The 19,032-nt window shown below is 37.5% G+C and overlaps 2 protein-coding genes across 2 annotated transcripts in view; one reads left to right on the top strand and one right to left on the bottom strand.

Moving 5' to 3' along the window:
- CAPN10 (calpain 10) overlaps positions 1-7,754 on the top strand; it is a 14,404-nt gene extending 6,650 nt beyond the window's left edge. The window contains exons 8-14 of the mRNA XM_009282399.1: positions 276-559; positions 1,055-1,257; positions 3,374-3,426; positions 3,544-3,629; positions 4,714-4,913; positions 5,514-5,559; positions 7,394-7,754. Of these exons, the coding sequence (XP_009280674.1) occupies positions 276-559; positions 1,055-1,257; positions 3,374-3,426; positions 3,544-3,629; positions 4,714-4,913; positions 5,514-5,559; positions 7,394-7,423 (902 nt within the window). The 3' untranslated portion in view covers positions 7,424-7,754. The remainder of the gene's footprint in view (positions 1-275; positions 560-1,054; positions 1,258-3,373; positions 3,427-3,543; positions 3,630-4,713; positions 4,914-5,513; positions 5,560-7,393) is intronic.
- Positions 7,755-9,437: 1,683 nt separating this feature from the next.
- LOC103901495 (cytochrome P450 2J2) lies at positions 9,438-18,849 on the bottom strand. Its single transcript, XM_009282397.1, has 9 exons — positions 18,679-18,849; positions 17,449-17,611; positions 16,767-16,916; positions 15,168-15,328; positions 13,449-13,622; positions 13,077-13,218; positions 12,236-12,423; positions 11,253-11,394; positions 9,438-9,616 (listed from the first exon to the last, which is right to left on the bottom strand). Exons 1-9 carry the CDS (start codon positions 18,847-18,849, stop codon positions 9,438-9,440), a joined length of 1,470 nt encoding a protein of 489 aa, XP_009280672.1.
- Between the last annotated feature and the right edge of the window lie 183 nt (positions 18,850-19,032).

Genomic DNA, 19,032 nt, shown 5'->3' with positions numbered 1-19,032 from the left:
TTTTTTTGTTTTTTTTTTTTTCCTGATGGGAGATAAACTTCAGATTTCTAGAAACAGTTTCTTGTAAAAATCATGTCATCAATCTGCCATTACCAGTTGTGACATTCATTCTCTTGCCTCTCAGAATGTTGGTCACGAATATCTGCTTGGAGAAAGTGTCAGGGCTACGACAGCATGTTTTCCTGGGCTGGGGGATCTCTGCTATATATCTGTTGTATGAAATTAAGTAGCCTCTGGTGTCTGAAATCTGCACCATGTTTTTCTTATTTTGTTAGAGAAAGTGCTGTATCACTCGCAGAATCTTTTTGGATCCTGGGTGAGAGGCCAGTCTGCAGGTGGCTGCCGTAACAACAGCAGCTTCCCTACCAACCCTAAGTTCTGGCTGAGAGTCTGTGAAAAGAGTGAGGTGTGCATTGCTCTGCTGCAGAAACATAGGAAATACAGTGCTGACTGGGCTGGAAGAATTCAAAATCTGACTCACTTAGCAGAGGAAAATCTATCTTTGACTGAAGGCGTACAGGGGAAGAATTATCAGGCTGTGGGATTGCATGTCTGGAAGGTAATACGGGAGTGACATTTTTCTTTTTGCAAATGGAAGTTTTAAAGCATTACTGAAACATCTGAGTAAAATAATTCATTTCCTGCGGCAGTGATACGATTCAACTGTTCACACATTTTACATCTCTGATTTATGTTAGAATGATCCTGTTTATCTCACAATGCAGCCACTGTCTGTACAAACTATTAGTGGACTAGTACTTTCTTCTTATCATTGAGTGCCAAGTAGCAGAACTTTTGGGACCATTCCAAACTAGTGCATGAATTTTCAGGCTGATGACTTGATGACTATTCCTAAATTTACTCCTCCTGAATATTAACTCTTCCTACTCCTCTTTGATGTTCAGCTTATCTGCTGATACTCTTCTCCTTACTTGTTTCCTTTTGTAAATGTATGCATGTTTAAAAACGTTTTAAACAATATTTGATCATTTTTAGTTTTTAATAAAAACTCATTTTTCCTAAAACACCGCGCATCATTATGCATCTATTCTAGGTGGAGAAGAAACGATTTAACCTTCCAAAGACCCTCTCTGCTCCTCCAGTTGTAGGTACCGTCTGCCATTCCTATGATAGAGAAGTACATGTATGCTGTGACCTTTCGCCTGGGTTTTATCTTGTTGTTCCCAGCACTTTTCTGAAAGATGCAGTAGGGAATTTCTTGCTTCGTGTATTTTCAACGGGAAGGATCTCTCTCAGGTAGGTTTAAAACAACACAGAAGATTTCTTATAGTCATTGACACAAAACAAATATATGAAGTGTAGTACTAAGTGTAAATGTTCAAAATGTTTTTGAAGGGTTGTGCAGAGTACCAGGTAACAGCATTGTTTTGTCTTTGAATTCATGTAAGTAGTGTTCTATCTCCTTGGTTTTTGCATGAAGCTGCTACTACCTCTTGTTAAAATATCAGTCAGAAGTAGTCAGATGAGTAGCATCTTGACTCTAAACTGCAGCCTAATGTTTTGAGAAAGTGCGTAGTTTGTAAAAGAACTGAATAGGTTTCTGCAGAACATTTTTCTCAATATGTGGAAGTTCTTTCTTAATGTATGGAAAAATGAAGATGTACCACAGAAGTTAAAAGCAGCTGTTATTATTGCAATCAGCGACAGAAAAGGAGAGCAGTATATTATCACGTATGCTGGAAAACACATACTAACAAATTGCCTGAAATATAACATTGTTATTAGTGAGCAGTACAGCTTCAAATGCAAATGGAGTGTCAGCAGTGGACTCAGATGACACAATACTCACAGCTCATCTTTTCAGGACAGGTGTGGAAAATAGCACTGACGTTTACGCTGTCGTCTTTAGCTGAACGAAGAATTCTTTGTTGAATTAAAGCATTCAACACTGACAATACAGCTGAACTTGTTTCTTGTGAAGGCCTCAAGAAGTCTACCAGCATTATGATAAAATTCTTGGAAGGATCACTGCATATTGTGTTCTAGCTGATCTTTCCTCATAACTTTTGACACAAAATAGACTTTTATAATGGACTTGGAACAATCTTTTCTTTCTGTAGAAAAACGCTTGCTTATCCAACAGGAAATATCAGCAATGTTAGTCCAGTAGCTTCTGATGACTTAATTTTTTTAACTGTAGCTGACTACCTAGCTATCTCAGCACTTCAAAGTCAATTATTCGTGAGCAATTCTGTGTTGGTGACCATAGCCTTGAAATAAATACTTAAGAAGACACAATGTTGAGTAGTTGTGTGGAGTCAGCAAAGTTGTACCTTCTTCCAATAAACCTGAAAAAATCTGAGGTTGTCTAACAGCTTGTGCCAGGTAAGCTATATACAGAGGTAAAACATACTGTTGGCAACATGTTTAAAAGCTGTTCAAATTTTTTTATATTCTGGTAGTACACTATCAACTCATACCTCCTTGGAGAGAAGCTGGCAAATCACACTACAAAGCCAGAACATGCATTAATCATTCACTCTGCGGAATTTGGAAGCAAGATGGCATCAAGTTTTAGACCAAATAAAGGTCTGCAGGACTATGAGGCTAATTTTGCTGTATGGGTGCAAGTTGTCTACTTCTTACCGGCAATATGCCGGTTTCTGGGCATATTTCATCTGTACAGCATGTTGCACTTTCAACAATGGGATAAAATTTCTAGTATTGGTGTTAAGTATAACATTTCCTCAGACTGAAACAGAGGTGCCAGCCTGCATATGTGTCTAGAATGGACAATCACAGAGTAACGTAACAGCTGTTATATGTTCTCAACTGGAAAACTGGAGATAAGGACAGATGTTATGTTGAAATATTACTTCAAACGCTGCACAGCTGATAATGATACCAAATTGTTCATACGGCTGTGAAAAGCAGTGCTGGGCTAGGATCGAAATATGGGTTAATGTTACAGTGATCAAGTCAGAGGTAAAATAGTAGTTTCCTCTGATTAAAGACATGGTCAATATAAAAAATAATGCAGTGTATGCTTTGGACTTACTGAGGTGCTCATGTGTACTCCAAAAGTAGCTGTCAGTTGTACTGCTTTCAAATAGGACAAATAGCACAAGAGTATTGAGGAAAAATGTGTAAGCTGCATTACTTCATGAATGTACAAAAATCTATCTGGTTTTAGTGCATGGTTTGTATATGCTACGTTGTTGTGGAGTTCTGTGAATTACCTAAGGACTTAAAATTGTACAGTTCTCTTTTTCTTTGTGTTGAAAGTTTGGAGGAATTGTATTTATGTAAGTTTATGTAATAACTAGTTCATTTTTGTGAGCTGGTGTTCTAGAGTTTGTGAAATCATACAGATTTTATACATTTAGTTTCTTTTCTCTCTTACATTTGATAGTGAGCTAAAACCACCGCCCACAGATGCTGCCCTCTGTGAAGAACTCCCAGCAGGTGAATGGGAGACGGTGCAGCTGCATGGATGCTGGAAAAATGGGCAAAGTGCTGGAGGTAGCAGGAACTTCCCCTCCTTCCATATCAATCCCCGCTTTCCCCTCTCCATTCCTGCAGGACCAGGAAAAAGCAGTGTGAAAGTTACCCTCCGTCAGCACTGCCAAGATAGCAAGTGTCGTCCAATAGGTTTCCATATTTTCCAGGTGAGACTTCTTCTGGTCAGTTTGATTGCTCATTTGCCAAGTGTGAAGGTAAGCCTGTCAGTTCAGTGCTCCTTGCACTTGGCAAGGGACATGCTGCTTCTTGGAGAAACACAGGCTGGTCCATTGAAGTAATGCCCGTGAAAGATACGGAATAGCTACACACTGGGTAGCATAGTAACCAGATAATTGGTTCCAGTGAATCCTTCCAATGTTCTAAATCTGTTTTAGAAATGATGATCTCTTTTGAGGATTTGCAAAGAATTCTCAGTGTCTTAATGATTGAGGACCAGACTTTTTGGTAATTGATCATGAAAACTTACTTTCTTCATCTCTAATAATGATTTACTTGTCCGTTGGCAAGTGGTGTTGGATCCGCAGACAAGATTAGAATTCAAAAGGACAGATACGTTGAACAGATGATCTGAAACAAAACAAGATACTATTTGGTATGGACAAATACAGGTTCTACATGTACGTGCTAGCAGTCAGCCGCATAAATGTAGGGTGGGAAGCTTCTGGTTAGGTGGCTATTTTGCAGGGAAAGCTAGCTTTATTTTCAGAAAACGTGCTTCGGAAAAGGTGTTGCTTAAATGGAGAGTCTGGATTTGAGCATTAGGAGCGATCAGATAGCTTAAAATATACAATATGTGAAGAAAGATTGAAAGAATGGCATTTTTCATGCCTATAGGAGACTGAGAAGTGTAATATGAATTTTTAGTACAGGAAAGGCCACTAGAAAGAGGAAGGACATAGTCTGTTCACCATATCTGTGAGGTGAAAAACAAGGGCATTAGGCTGCAGCAAGGAAGAGTGGGGTTAGACAATAGAATAAGCTTTTGAGCTATGTGGGTAGTGGGTTGTATAAACTGTCTACAAACGTGGTAGGAATGATTTATCTGTAGTTGATACTGTCATCTGGGTTTTCTGGAAGCCTTCCCATCCCTCTCGTATAGCTCTGTACAGAAGAGTGAGTATTTGGAGTGGGATAGATATGGAACATACCATACTATGGTATACCAGGAATTTAACATTGTGAGGCCTGAAATATATGAAAAGATAGGCACGTTTTCATTCTTTTTTGCAGGTGCCTAACAGCAGCTGGAAACCACATACTTCCTCTTTTCTACACCTGGAGCCACTGGTTAGCTGTGTACCTCACTGCTACTCACAGGAAGTAAGCCAACTTTGCAGACTTCCTGCAGGAAGTTATGTAATTATACCTTCTACGTACTTGCCCAATACAGAAGGCAATTTTACAGTGGTCATAGCAACCAAAATAGACAGGTAAAAATATGTTGCCTTCTATTTGTATTTCTAATATTTTCAGTGCATGCATTACAGGATGTTTGGAAACAATAACTGTAGTGACATTTTCTCGCTTTTGATAGAAAATAATCTTTTTTCCTTTAAAGTCCTTGTATTGCTGTTATGTTTGCAAGCACTGCTTACCGCTTTGACTATGTTGGAAGAATGAGTGAAAAAAAAAAAGTATTTGTAATCTTCTTGCATCAGTTACTGAATAACAGGTGTCTAGCGCTGGAGAAGATGGCACTACAGCAACTGAGTATCAGCTATGTCCAGATATTACGATTTATGCTGAAATTTTACTAAGCTTTTTAATAAACAGGGTTGTTTTTTGAGAAGCTGCAAGCCTTATTGCGGGTAGTTCTTCATGATGGGAATAACAACGGGTCTGAATCAGAATTTGTATATTCCATAAGATTGCATTAAGAGTCCATAAAATTGTGTCAAGATTCCATAAGGATGTGGAACAAAGCCTAGCCTAACAAAATCTTCTCCTTTTGAAGTGGGATAAATGATTGATGTTTACAAGATCCCTCCAATGCTTTGTGCAGAAATAAGTGTGGTTCTGGTTTTCAACAGGAAGCGCATTCACAGCCGGGAGACACTTGGACAAGTATTGCAAGAAGTAAGTGATACATTTTTAATTTCAGTTGTTCTAAAGGTGTCACAGAGGCATCTTCAAGGCTTATGTATGAACTAATATTGAGAGTCATGTACTGGTGGACTGGACTCTGAATGTTCTCATTTACTTGCTGCAAACTGATCATCAGTAAAGCAATTAATCTTTGGGGTTTTGTTTCTCAGACAGAAAAGTAGCATTTGTTAGCAGCTAACAAAATTTGTCTTTTCACACCACTCAGATACACGGAAGTTTCTGTATGGCTGTTTTATAAAGTCTTTATTTACTCCCTCAAGTCATTCCCCAGTACCTACCTCTGCTGTAACGTCTGTGAGAAATTGGACTATTGTGATGAGGAGGTGGTTGTACTTGCTTTTACATTTGCTTTCAAGAGTGTAAACACTCTTTATGCATTTGGATATATTTTGATGTATTCATTCTTGGTGTCACCATAGACCTGCTAGCTTTAATTATATGTTGTATCCTTCCTCCATCTGATTGGCTTTGATGTTAATTTGGGATCCTATGTATTGCAATTTAGAAATTCTAATGATATTATAATGTTGTAAAGACTTAAGAAAACACAGCAAAAAGAGAAGAAAAGCAAACAGGCAATCCAAAGATTAGCTTTCACCACACTAGAGTTTAGTTTTTTATTTGTTTCCTTACAGCCAGCCCATATAGCATCCTACCATTATAATCCTTGGTGTGCGAGCCGTTCTGATCAAGTTAATGCCACCTATTTAATATTTTGGTATTGTGTTTTGCTTGATTAGATATGCATGTAATATTGAAGGGTTGGATGTGAATGCTGAGTACCTAATACTTACGGTATTTTTACCGGGTGGAGAGGAGAACTTCGAATGTATTATTTTAACAATTGTTTAAAGATACCCGATTTGGTTGGTGGATCAAAGCAAGCCCTTGATAATACTCTGCTTACTGGGGGAGAACAAGACCGTCTAGATACTTGGCTCTTTCCCTTTGAGGTTTTGATAAAAACAAAACAAAAATCTTAGGAAAAACTTTTCACCCAAGATTAGAACTGGTTTACTAATTTTCTTAATCTAGGTCGTGTTGACCAATGATGACATTTTGTCCTTAAAACCACACAAAGAGTATGGATTTTGTGTGCTTCACAAAAATGGGCAAAGACCTGCATGTACTTTCCTCATGGTGCTTGTTATTTTAATATTTAGGACTGAAGTATGTAACGAAGTCCTTTATTGCTGTTGTTTTGGAAACAAAACATTGCAAGGCCGTTATTACAGAAGGAATATATTCAAAGATACATTTCGTATATTATTCCATGAAAACGGTTGGACTTGGGCAAAGGGTGCTCCCTGACATCAAGGGAACAAACAGTTTAGATGCTTCAGGACTTGAAAACTTGAAGAATTTGGAAATGGCAGTTATAGTTTTCTTCTCAGGGGCAGAAATTAATATCTGAAACTAATCTTCAACAGCATAGTCTTTTCTAAAGACTGGACTTTAAATCATTCAGTGCTTTCAGGGGTTTAACCTCTGAAGGATCTGGGCAGTCTGCCTTACTGAGAAGTTGGGGTATCGATTTCTAAGGGGTGCATCACAGCAGAGCTGGATGTCGGTGTATTTTTCTAAAAGTTTGTCTATGTGTTTTCTAATTACTGACGTGATGGGATTTATGAGTTTTAGGGTTTTTTAAGATGTTTCATAGGAAAAGCTTGCATTTTGGCCTTAATTTCTAAATCTTTCTTTTCTCTGATTTACTGTAATTCTTCATGAATTTCTTATCTTTCTTGACAAAAAAGTTAAATCATGAAATAGCTTTTTTTTTTCTGCATTGTTCATTTTCTTACAGAATTCATTTACAACTGTGATGAAAAGGTAATCTGGAACTCTCACGCTGTCATTTTGAGAAACATTGGAAAGCCGAGGAATGCCTCACCTCTTGCTGTTTTCAGTTTTAAATGGAATAACAAGAAGATACTCTTAGCCCAGCTGTTTTTTCACTGGTACCAACTGTCAGGCCTACAATGACTTCTTTGTAAAAATACCTCCTTAATCATGTACACTCTGAATATTTGTTCTTCCTGTGTTTTTTAGAACCAGCATTGAACAGCAAATCTTCATTATGTACCTCAGTTCTTCAAAAATACAGGTGAAGAATATGTGCATGTTTTAACCCAAGCTACAGTTTTAGAAGAAAACCAGAAAACATATGTGCATTTTTAAAAGGATCAAGCTTACAGAATAACTTCAAGAGACCAAAGGGGCAAACATAGAGGAAAGAAACTGGAGTCTTTTTTTTGGGTAGGACATACCTCAAGAATCATCAAAATACACTGGAGCAGAGAAAGTCCAAGCTTATATCCTACACTGCCAGTCACGCTGCTGAGCACTTTATCATGAGCCCTTTGTTGAACCATGCAAATGGTGGGTTGAAAAGAAAGGGTTTTTGGTGAGTTTTTCTTTAATGAACACCACAAAGGAAAAAGATAAGACTTGAAAACTTTTGTTTATGAACTATCACGTCAGACTGCTTTTGTAAATCTCTAAGAATGTATTTTATGCAAGATCTGCCCTCCCTGTAAGAAATACGAAGTTTAAGAGATTTTTCTTAATTTGTGTTTGAAAGTATTTCTTATTCAAGGAGGATTTTTTAGATGTTATATTTTCCTCAATAAAAATGGAGTAACTTTGAAAGTTTTATGATGTCTTTTATTAAAAAGGTGAAAACTGTCAATGATGTCAAGTCTGCATTTGTTCTGCAATAGCAAACTTTACACTGTGTTACAGCCCTGGGGTTTTCAGCAAATGGAAGGGAAAAATTGGAGATATTTGAGAGGAGAATCAAGACTTCCATTAGTTTTATGTCTGAGAAACATGTAATATTCTACTTCTGCTTTTAACTACATCCTAGCATAATTTATGCTTGCTCCTGTTGAACTTTGAAAATTCAAAGCAACTAGGATGCTTGCAGCTGAATTTTAAGCGGTCAAAACTTTCCACATCTGTTGTGGAATGATGAGACAACAAAAGAAAACACCGTGAGTAATAAATCTTTACTGTGCCTGCTGTAACAAATGTTGGTGAGTTTGTTTATTTTCTTCATTTCTTGAAAGGCTGTTCCTTTCCCTTCAAATAGGAAATTACTGGATGATGTAATAGTGTTTCTAAACAGAAGAAGGAAAGGTACATGAAAGCACCTGGATCCGAGAGTTGTGATAAAATAGGAAACGGATACTGAGGAAGTAAAGAAAAAAGGTGTAAGGATTTCTAAATGGACTATGATTGCAAGAGGCCCCATTCTGCAATCATTTATGCATGTGTGAAGTTTATACTACAATATATAATGCTTTATGGGAGCGTGAAAGGAAAAGGAGTCAACACTGAGTGTGTATACTCTGTTACATGCTGTTGCAGAAGGTAAGAAAAGACCACCTGTGAACACAGAGGAGTAACAGCATACTGAAGAAAATTATTTTTTATTCAGGCATCCTTGCTGCATCAGAACAGTTGTGCCATTTTAAGAGTGTGATACCTGACTAAGCACATATGCAGGAAACTCTCTGCTTGATACGGATCACTCCTCTAAAATCCTACATCTAATTCATTCCTACTGTGAGTTGTGAGTGTGAAAATACTTTTTTTTTTTTTTGGTAACATTAATGTGTACTTGTATATGCCTAAGATGCGATTATATGAGCTTCGGCAAGTACACTTATTTTAATTCCAAAAAGTTCAACTATGTGAGGTCAGACCTCCTAAATAAAACCACTCTGTATTACTTTGCTATACTGAGCTACCTACATTTGAATACAATTGAGATAGTGATATGCGCTTTTAAAATATCTCCAATTATTGCCTGGTTGAAGTCCCTCTGCATTATAGTATGTTGCAGTCTAACGTGGAATAGCACAGAGTTTATATGGATGTGGCTGCAGTATTGCACCCAAAATGTACTCCAAATTGATTTCCCTTACTCCTTCAGGGAGCTGGAATGTGAATGCCCGAAGCAGGTTGGTGAAGAAGATGAACAGTTCAACACGTGCCATCTGTTCCCCCAAACATACACGGTGCCCTGCAGAAGAAAGGGAGAAAGAGTTAGTGGTATAAAGCTAAGTTCTGAAAAAGAACTTCAAACAAAATTCTACTGAGTTCCATAAATTCTGTTAATGTAAGATAATTATTTTCCCTGGAGCATGTATGAGATCTTCCTTTTCATTGTTGCTTCTTGTTCTGTGAGAACCATGAATTGCTTCTTGGTTAAGAGAAGGCCAGATTTTAAAAGGCGTCATGTATATACTTCAGAGTCTTGTCTTTGGTTGTTGAGGAGGGAGGACTGGAGCATTGTGGGATTCAATTCTGAAGCTAAGTAGAAGGATGTAATCAACCTTTCTTCAATAGAAATTAAGGCGGCTATATTGGGTCCTTGTAGCCCAGTATCCTCTCTCTAACGCTCTCCAGGAGCAGGTGTGTAAGCTAAGGGAATGAAACGTGGGCATGTGCAGTGATTTATAGACTTGGCGTGACTCATTTTGACATACTGTTTTCACAGTGTATTTCAGGATATCTATATATTCCAGACTGAAAAAAAAAAAGATTCAGGATATATAAATGCTCAGACTATAGAAACAGAAAACAACCAAAGCAAGTTAAAAAAAAAAAATTTCCCATACCTGGGTTGAAATGGTAGCCTAAATTAGTTGTCGATTCATGTAAGCTAGTGGACGGTTGGTGAGTAAAGGAGTTAAGATGTTAAGTACCTGGTTTGCAAATATGATTTTAGGATTTACAGGCAATTTTGGCAAATGGTTTTAAAATCTGGATTTACTGTTTAATCTGACTGCTTTGTATGTTACTTAGTATACTATTTGCTTTTTATCTACAACAAATGTATAATAGTATAATCTGTCATAGTAACATAAAAAAACCTTAGCTGTTTTCCAGTGGTTTTATTGCTAAATTTTTATATATTAATTTTCAGTAAATAACACGAGCTGCCTGTTTTGTGCTACTTTTCTTCATAATCTGATTACTGGAGAAACTGGTAGTCTAGAGAAGCTCTCCAAGTTATGTTTTGTACTGCTTTTCACTTTTTTTTTTCTCCCATGTCTTTGTATCACTGTGTTTTGCATTGCAAATTAGGTAAGTTGTACATCGTAATATGCTTTTGAAAAGTTAGAATTTTTTTTTGGTTGACTAATAATATTCTACTGAAAAGACTGAATTTTGCAAGTTTTCTGGAGATAAGAGAACCTGTTGCTAGACTATTACTGTAGGATTTGGGAGACTGAGGTTTGGTTTCCTGCTTTATCACAGATTTTCTCTGTATATTTTGATAAATTATATTACTTTTGTCTTTGGGTTCCCTGTTTGTAAGGTGAGAATAAATTGATTTTCTGATTTGAGGGTGTTATCAGGAATTAATACATTAGGGACTAAGGAGCTCGGATACCCTTATAGTAGGAACCTTACATATACCAAGGAGATAGCATTATGTCTCTTAGCCATACTCATCCTCTGTTTGAATGTATAAAAAAAATAAAATGCAAGACAATATTTGTGGCTCTTACAGTAGAACGCCTGACTTTAAATCTTTGTGTCAAATACATTTTTATAAAAGTATGTTTTTAAAATTTTAGAATTTAGAAATGGTGTTTTTAGTCTTGCTACAAGGCAGAGTGAACAGGAATATTCAAACGTCAGGGCATTACCTGCTGAGAAAGGTAAGAATGCCTCTTTGTTCACAAAGTTGCCATCCAAATCAAGAAAATGGTTTGGGTTGAACTTCCAAGGGGTCGCCCAATGCTCAGAGTCATACACCACGGAGTGCAGATTTGGCAATACAAGCGTGCCCTGCAAGAAGCAGCAGAGATTATATTTTCCATGTGCGATTGATTCTCTTTTTTGGACTTCCCTTCTCTCTAATAGGTAATATGCCATCCTGCGTCTGCAGCCCAGTGTTTGGATTCGACTTGGTCTTCTCCTGTGCGCATCCAGGCATGACAAACCCTTGTATCTTCTGTTTGTCATAACGTGTTACGTGTTTGCCTTTGTGTAAGTTATCTTATGTCAGGACTACTGAAGTGTCTTCATGTCTAAGCTAGAGTGGAGCTTGGCTTGTTTTACATACTTGCCAGACTAATCATAACACCTTCCTTTTTGTTTTTTTGTACTCTTCACTGGATCTTTCAACTCCATCACATCGCTTTTATGCTTAATGTATTTGGGACGTTTATATCATGCCAATGTGACTGTCAGATCTGTTGCTGTACTGAGCTGCCATCATCTTAAGCATGTGGTTTTTGTGTGTGTGTGTTGTCAGGGATGACTATAGATTGCTCCACGCTGCTCCCTTATGGGTGAAAGTTAGCTGGCTTGACAATCATTAAACCTCATTTCTTCATCACGTTCTGCTTTGATGCCCAGACGTCATCCGTATTTGGCTAGTGGGAAGAAAGACTTTGGTTTTCCTTATGTTTGTTTGCTACTTGTGCTGTTAGCCTTTTCCCAGGCTTCCTTCTGCATCTGCTAATGTAGACTTAGCCCTGGTTCAGAACACTCAGCCTTGTTTCATGTCTGTGACATGCTACAGCATGCCCTCTATGCAAAGTTAGGAACTGTAGAAGCTAATGTCATATAAATACTAAATATTAATAGCTCAGAGCTTTAAGAAACATGGAGGTATACTCTGTACCTTTTTAATGTGAAAGCCCAGCAAAGTTGTATTCCTCACACATTGTCGAGGGACCCCAACAGAAGTAACGTTGCTGTACCGCAAAGCCTCATGAATCACAGCATTTGTATATGGCATTTTTTTACGGTCTTCATAGCTGATGAGATGGGAGGGTTCCAGAACAGCCTCTATCTCTCTTTGAACCTTTTCTGCAGAGAAATGAAAATATTTTAACTTTTTCCCTCTTTTTTACAGCAGATTTCTGTACGAGTACGGTCCAGGACTTGGGGGGGGAAGAAATTATGTTGCTATGAAACGCATTGGCATGTGGTTTGACTGCTGAGTTGGTTTCAGTTGATCGAGAAAGTGCATATCCCCAAAGCACGAGATGATCTCTCATTTAAGACATATCCCACTTGGTGATGAGGATAATACAGTTCTATGTTTCAAAAAAAGGATTAAAATTTGAAATTACAGGTGTAACTTCTGTTACGTTTATAAATACACATCAGACCAGGTATCTTTTTAAAGCTTTTCCACTTTGAAGGTTAGGAAGAGACTAGGTTGCATACGAAATGTCTTTAGCTTGTTATTCTGTCTTTGCCATCGCCTTCTAGCGAGATAAAACCGTGGCTGCTACTAATTTCTGCTAGTGTTGCTTCTTAGTGAACTGGTGGGGAAAGCGTGTTTGTTTCATTTATTAAACTTTCATTTTCTAGATCTCAATTGTTGATGTACCACCATTCATATTCATTGTTAAGGGTTATTTTGATGTATTGCAAGTGATTGAGCTAATACTTATACTTTAATGATGTTCATTATGATGTAATGTTGAATGCAGTTCTCTAATGCTTTTGCTCACCTTGTATGTCTGGATATTGTACCATATAGAGCAGTGCCCAGAGAAGGGTGGTACTTGTTGTTTCTGTCCCTCCCAGCAGAAGATCAACCACAGTCTGAACCATATTGTCTTTATTAAACGTGGAAGTAGGGTCATCTTTGGTCTGTAGGGCACATTCACAAGAAGACTATAAATTGGATAATTTCAGACATTTCATCGGTCACATAGAAATTGTCATTGATGAAAACAGTGAGCAGCCCACCAAAACAGAAATCTTCAGTGCTAAACAAATAAAGTATGCATATAAAAATTCCGTAACAGTTACTTGAACAGCAAGTATTTGTAGTAGGCATTGAGGCCAAGGCGGGGATAGTGTGATAAACAGATACTTACTTTTGTTATTTGAGCTAGGTAGAAGTCAATGAGATCCTGTGGATCACCTGCGTTCTGTCTCTCATGAGCCTGGACCTCCTTCATAACTAAATTGTGCATGAAGTCATTGTACGCAAACACTTTCTGATGAGGTCCTGGGAGATGGCGCATAAGCCATGGGAAAGCATCGTACATCTGTGATTTTAAACAAAAAGGAAGAAACGTGAGCTCCTTTAAATTGAGAACCCGATTCTGATTTCCTGATAACTCTGTGAAGTCGCTGCAACTCATGGGCTCCTAATTAGGATGAGAGGCAATAGACACAAGTCAGCGAGAGATTAAATACTGGGAAGAGGTTTTCCAGAGACTCTGTGTGAAATCTCCATCCTTGGAGACTTCAAGACTTGACCAGGCAAGTTCCTATACAACCTAATCTAATTAGGTCTGCTTTGAGCACGGAGTTGGATTAGCTCACGTGCAGAGGTCCCTTCCAATGTAAGTTATTCTACATTTCTAAGGGGGATTATGAAACCTTTATGTTGCCCTCTAAGTGAACTGGCATTGAGGAAAACTTGTTTGATATTTGTTAATGGGCTATTAGTAATATGCAGCAGTCTAAACTGTTATGATCAAGTTGTCAATATTCAATAACCACACTTTCTAACCTTAATAGATAGGTTGAAGACTGAAAAGGTATAGAAGCTGACTTGATCTTCCAGTCTCAGAAGGCTTTCCTTCAGGAGAAACTGGCACGTGTATTTGTTGAGGGGAAAAATAATTATTTTCATTTCTTTGTGTTGTGTATGTTTTGTGAATGGCCTTCAGTCTCTAGGACTACTGGCAGAGCCTTTGTTTTATTTATGGCCAGTGATTAGGAATCTGTTGGCCAATGCAGACTTCTCCATCCCCGTCAGCTGACTAAAATGTCAACATTGTGTAATAGTGGATATCAGGTCACAGGAGAGCAGGAGAATGATCATATTTTTCTTTTTGGATGCATACCTAATAATGCAACAGGAGCTTCTGAAAATGCGTGAATTGGAGTAATTGAGGGCTGAATCTGGCTCACAAGCAGATTTTCTCAACCTTGATTTTTGTTCTGAGTTTGTTTTTTTTTTTAAAAGGCATCTCCGTATGGAAGTGTTGGAGAACCTGATAGTGTTATACAATGCAAGTGTGCCAAAATCTGCAATAGCTCGCCTTTCAAGAACTTAAAAATATTCTTCCTGATGTGATGAGATTGTCACCTGTATCTTACAGGAAGTTCAGAATAACTCAGATCTTGGTGGTAATATTAATTATTTGAGAAGCAAGATACCTTCTCAAAATAATAGGACTTTAAAGGCTTATTTCTTATTAACTGCACTTCTGTATTCTCAAGACTAAATGAAAATTAAATTTTAAAAGTTGCTTTCATTTTAATATTTAAGAATCTTACGTACACAGTACTCTGCAAATGATTACTCATTTGAAATACGTTATATATTTTGGAAATCTATGAAAACCAGTGATGATCTAGAATTTAAATTTTAGGACACGTGATTTGCTGACATAAAGAAGGAATATAAGGCGGGTAATGACATGTACAAAGTATGTATTAATTTATTACTGCACAATGGCTCGCAGAATAATGGTATGGAAATGTTTGGGAATGATAGTTACTGACTTTGAATTTGTTTGTTTTGACTTGTGAAGTGCAATGCACTTTAAGGAATAAGAACAAGAAAATTAGATTCTTACCCTGCCCCAGACAGTAGCTTGAAAGTAGATCACAAAATAAACAGCTTTGATAAGCTTGCTGAAAGATTCATCCTCACTGGGGAAGCGATGACCAAAAACAACAGCACAAATTATATTTGCAATAGCATGGACAATGAAAGTGTGGGGGTCGAAAGGTTTGCCTGTGAATATAGGAGGTACCATGAATATTTCTGAATAGACTTCAGCAAGAAGAATGAGGAAGACTTTTTTTTTTTAATGGTAAAAATAATAGTAGATTAGACTACTTTGAGATAAATTTCACACAAGTAAACTCTAGTTTAATACAAACTAACTGTATGGATTGTAAGTGCAGGGAATCTTTATTTTCAATCTGCTTTTTACTCTTGTAAAATACAGTGATTATCAGTTTTGAGAAGACAAACATTAGGTCTTGTCCCCTTTTTGACTTGCGGTCTGGGTTGTGTGAAAACATAAGCAATTAATTAGAACATATGCCTTCAAATCTGGAGGCAGATATTTAAGTTTGGCAATTAAAAAACAAAACAAAAAAAATCCCCTCCAAAAAACAGGGAAAAAAAAAATTAAAGTTTTAATTTCTTAGTCATGTTGAAATGACTTGTCTCCTTTTGGTTTTCAAGTACAGCTTAACAATTCAACTATATATATTTTTTTTTTCCCCACAGACTGAAAAGGCAAAACTCGCATATTGGAATGGAAAACAGCTCCCATTAACAAGGGTTAAATCCAGAAAAAATTAAATTAACTACACATTTCAATGGCCAGGGCAACCTTTGAATTATTCTACTATGGAAAATGGTGGATTATGCATCTCTGACTTCAGTCCAATGCTTGTAGTCCTTCTTGGAAAGAGTAAATACAGTTATTGAGTTTAAAATTGAGGAAGGTTTGCATGGAAGGTAAAGATTTGGGCTGTACAGGGACTCAGGGTCGATGGTTTGTTCATCTCTTACATTTTAAAGATCTGTGAATGTGTTGCTGTCAGAAGAGAGATGGGCCATTTTGCTGTGTCTAGTGCAAGGGGAGTTGGAGGGAGACCTTAGGCAACTTCTCCGTGTTTGCACATTGGTATGGAACACGATGTGGGTGAGGGATTTGGCCGTTCAGAATATTTATATTTAATTGCTTTATTCTGGCATCTTGCTAAAATTCTATTGGTTTCTATTTCATCCAAACCTTAAAAAGAAGGTTTGTTGGACAACTGAATGATACGTTCCTTGTGTTGGGGTTCTTTCTCTGCCAATTCATAAAGGCCTGCTGTCCTAGAACGACTTGCAGCAGGTCACAAATTGTGTATTTTATGGAGAGGAACGTAGGGTTTTTCTGTACTCCTTGAATGTAAGAATTGTTACCAGCTGTCCCCAAGACTGTGTTGATAATAAACATTTTTCTACTATCCTTATTTCAAAAAACAATTTCATATTGCCCGCTGTGCAGACAAAACATTTTTTGCGAAGAATGCAATTAAGAAGCCAGTAGAAGTACCACTAATATGAAAAATATCTATATTACGTGTAAAAATGTATTGTAAAACTTTTAATCCCCTAATCTACTACATTTCAGAAAAAGCTCTAAGTGTTCTTCTTCTAGTGAATTTACCTTTTGTGTTTGCAAAGATGTCCACAAGGTGACGGGCCTCTGCTTGAATTTGGTGCTCCAAATTGTTCTTGCCGAGTGCCAGGCTTCTTATAATTGTCATGCCAAAGCGTCTCTGTTGCTTCCAGGTGTGCCCGCTTGTCAGAAAAATACCTGAAGAGCACAGAAGCATTTATGTCATTGCTGGGAAGGGAAATCCTTTCACTGCAGGAGGCAAAATTTGATTTAGGTTAGGTTATATTTCACTAACAAAGAAGATACCGTGATTTCAGATGCTGACTTTTGGTCTCTAACTTAGGTTTTTACGACTCCCAGCTATACAGCTGGTTATAAATGTGACCTTGGAAACTGAGTGGTAGTGGGTTTTGGTAAGGACAGAACAGCTTTGTCTTTAGATGTCTTCTACATGAACAGTCTTCTGTTTTAGAAGTGATACTTTCAATCTATTGGGAAGAAAAAAAGTCAGTAGTATGCTCTATAAGAGGAGAAATTTTTGTTTTTTCCTTTTCTTAATATGCTAGCTCTGCATGGAACCTTTCTGCTACGTAAGCCCAGTTACGTACTCGTTTAGCAGTAACTCATGTATGTGTGTATATGTAGGTGTCGTGGTTTAACCAGGACAGTAGGAAAGCGTCTGTCGTCTTTACGTCTTGTTCGTATTTCAGTATGGTGTAACGTCTTGTACCTTTCTCGCCCATCATATCCCTGTAGAATGGGGTGAGAGGCCTTCCGGAAACTTCCTCTGAATGGGTGACGATGCCATCTTTTACTGCTCTGTATCCGTTTAGTACAACCATAGGTGTCTGTCCCATCCACAGTGTGTAGATATTTCCATAGGTGTTGGTTAACTGAAGAGTTAATAACAGTAAATAATAAATGTAAACCAGGGAATGCATACACTCAAATACTCATTTTAAGAGTTTTCTGTAGTTGTAACTAAACACATTTGCCAACATGGAACTGAATTATGTGTTTCAGAAAAATTTGGCCTTCTGTTGTAACGTGCTTTGGGAACAGAAGATAATCGTACTTTATGGAATAGGTAGTAAGGACATCTCTCAGAAGACCACCTCTGAAAATTTCACAGAAAAAGAAACAGAGGTCGTCTCTGTCAGCTCAGAATCAAAGAACAAACGAATACAGGCAAAATCCCAGAGCTTTTCTGTTTATTTTATTAATGAACCAAAATTACCGTATTTTCTTGCCTCTAACTTCTGAAGACAGCAAAGAAATGTCTTTGCATTCTTTCCTATAGCTTCCATGTGATTTTTCTTATTTTTCTCTATTGTCTTTCCTCAGATCATGCCTGTATTTTTCCTTAAAAGTTTGAAGCAAGTTTCTTACTTTTTTTAATAGTTTTGATTGGTTTATAAAGAAATCATGCTGAGAACATAACAGCAATCAAATTTTCCTGCTTTGTTCTAGCAATAATCTGTTTACTGCACACAATAAATCTTTTTGCTGTACAAATAAGAAAAAAAAAGTCAGTTTAGAGTATATGTTTGGTCTTCTAATGACGATCAGACCACTTGTGGCCTGGAGATGTTCCAGTGACTTTGGTGTCAGGCAAAGGAAGTTCTACAAAGTGGTTTACCGGGCTGGAGATCAACATAGAAATAAGAGAATGAAACTGTCAATGGACTCTCACGGTATTGACAGTGCTTGTGATAATGTTATGCGTGGATGTTACTGTCTCCAAAAGAGAAAGAAAATAAGAAGCAGTAAAGCAATTATGGTGTTTATTACTCAGAAATATTTTCCATAATGCCAGGGTCCTTGGATTCTTTGAAATTGGCTGATAATCTAGCTTGAGGTTTAAAAAAAGTAACTCCAAGTTTATACTGTTCCTATGCAATGTACAATTTAAGTTAAAATAGATTCAGACTGATTTTCAACCATAGAGATAAATAAATACCTTAGTGAGAGTTTCTCGACGAAGTTTGAAGTCCAGCAGCCACAAATTTCCGATGATGGGGAGGGGAACTGGTCCTGGAGGAAGCTGGGTACGCATCCAGTGCAGCTTTAGGAACTGCAAAATCAGGAGACATACTACTAGAGCTGTAAAAAACTCAGCAATCCCCAACATGTTATCAAAATTGCAGCTTCTCACTGTTTTTTGGGGGTTTTTTTTTGCATATGACTTCTACTGAAGTCAAACTCTTTCTAAAGAGTATATGTCTGCTTTAGCCATCTCTCTCTCTCTCTCTCTCTCCCCCCCCCCCCACAACCTCTGGCCTCCTGACCTTCTTAGCCACATCACAGTGGGGAC

The sequence above is a fragment of the Aptenodytes forsteri genome, unplaced genomic scaffold (genome assembly GCF_000699145.1).
Source record: "Aptenodytes forsteri isolate BGI_AS27 unplaced genomic scaffold, ASM69914v1 Scaffold404, whole genome shotgun sequence".
Lineage (NCBI taxonomy): Eukaryota > Metazoa > Chordata > Aves > Sphenisciformes > Spheniscidae > Aptenodytes > Aptenodytes forsteri.
Note: the sequence above shows the minus strand (reverse complement) of the source record. Positions and strands in the feature narration are given on the sequence as shown.

What these genes read in the sequence shown, in the direction of transcription:
- LOC103901495 (XM_009282397.1), bottom strand. Translation starts at nt 18,849, where the DNA reads ATGTTGGGGATTGCTGAGTTTTTTACAGCTCTAGTAGTATGTCTCCTG. An exon ending in CATCTTTGCAAACACAAAAG is followed by an intron (nt 15,329 to 16,766) that starts GTAAATTCACTA and finishes CTATATTCACAG; the next exon opens with GCAAACCTTTCGACCCCCAC. An exon ending in ACAATATCCAGACATACAAG is followed by an intron (nt 12,424 to 13,076) that starts GTGAGCAAAAGC and finishes ATTTCTCTGCAG; the next exon opens with AAAAGGTTCAAAGAGAGATA.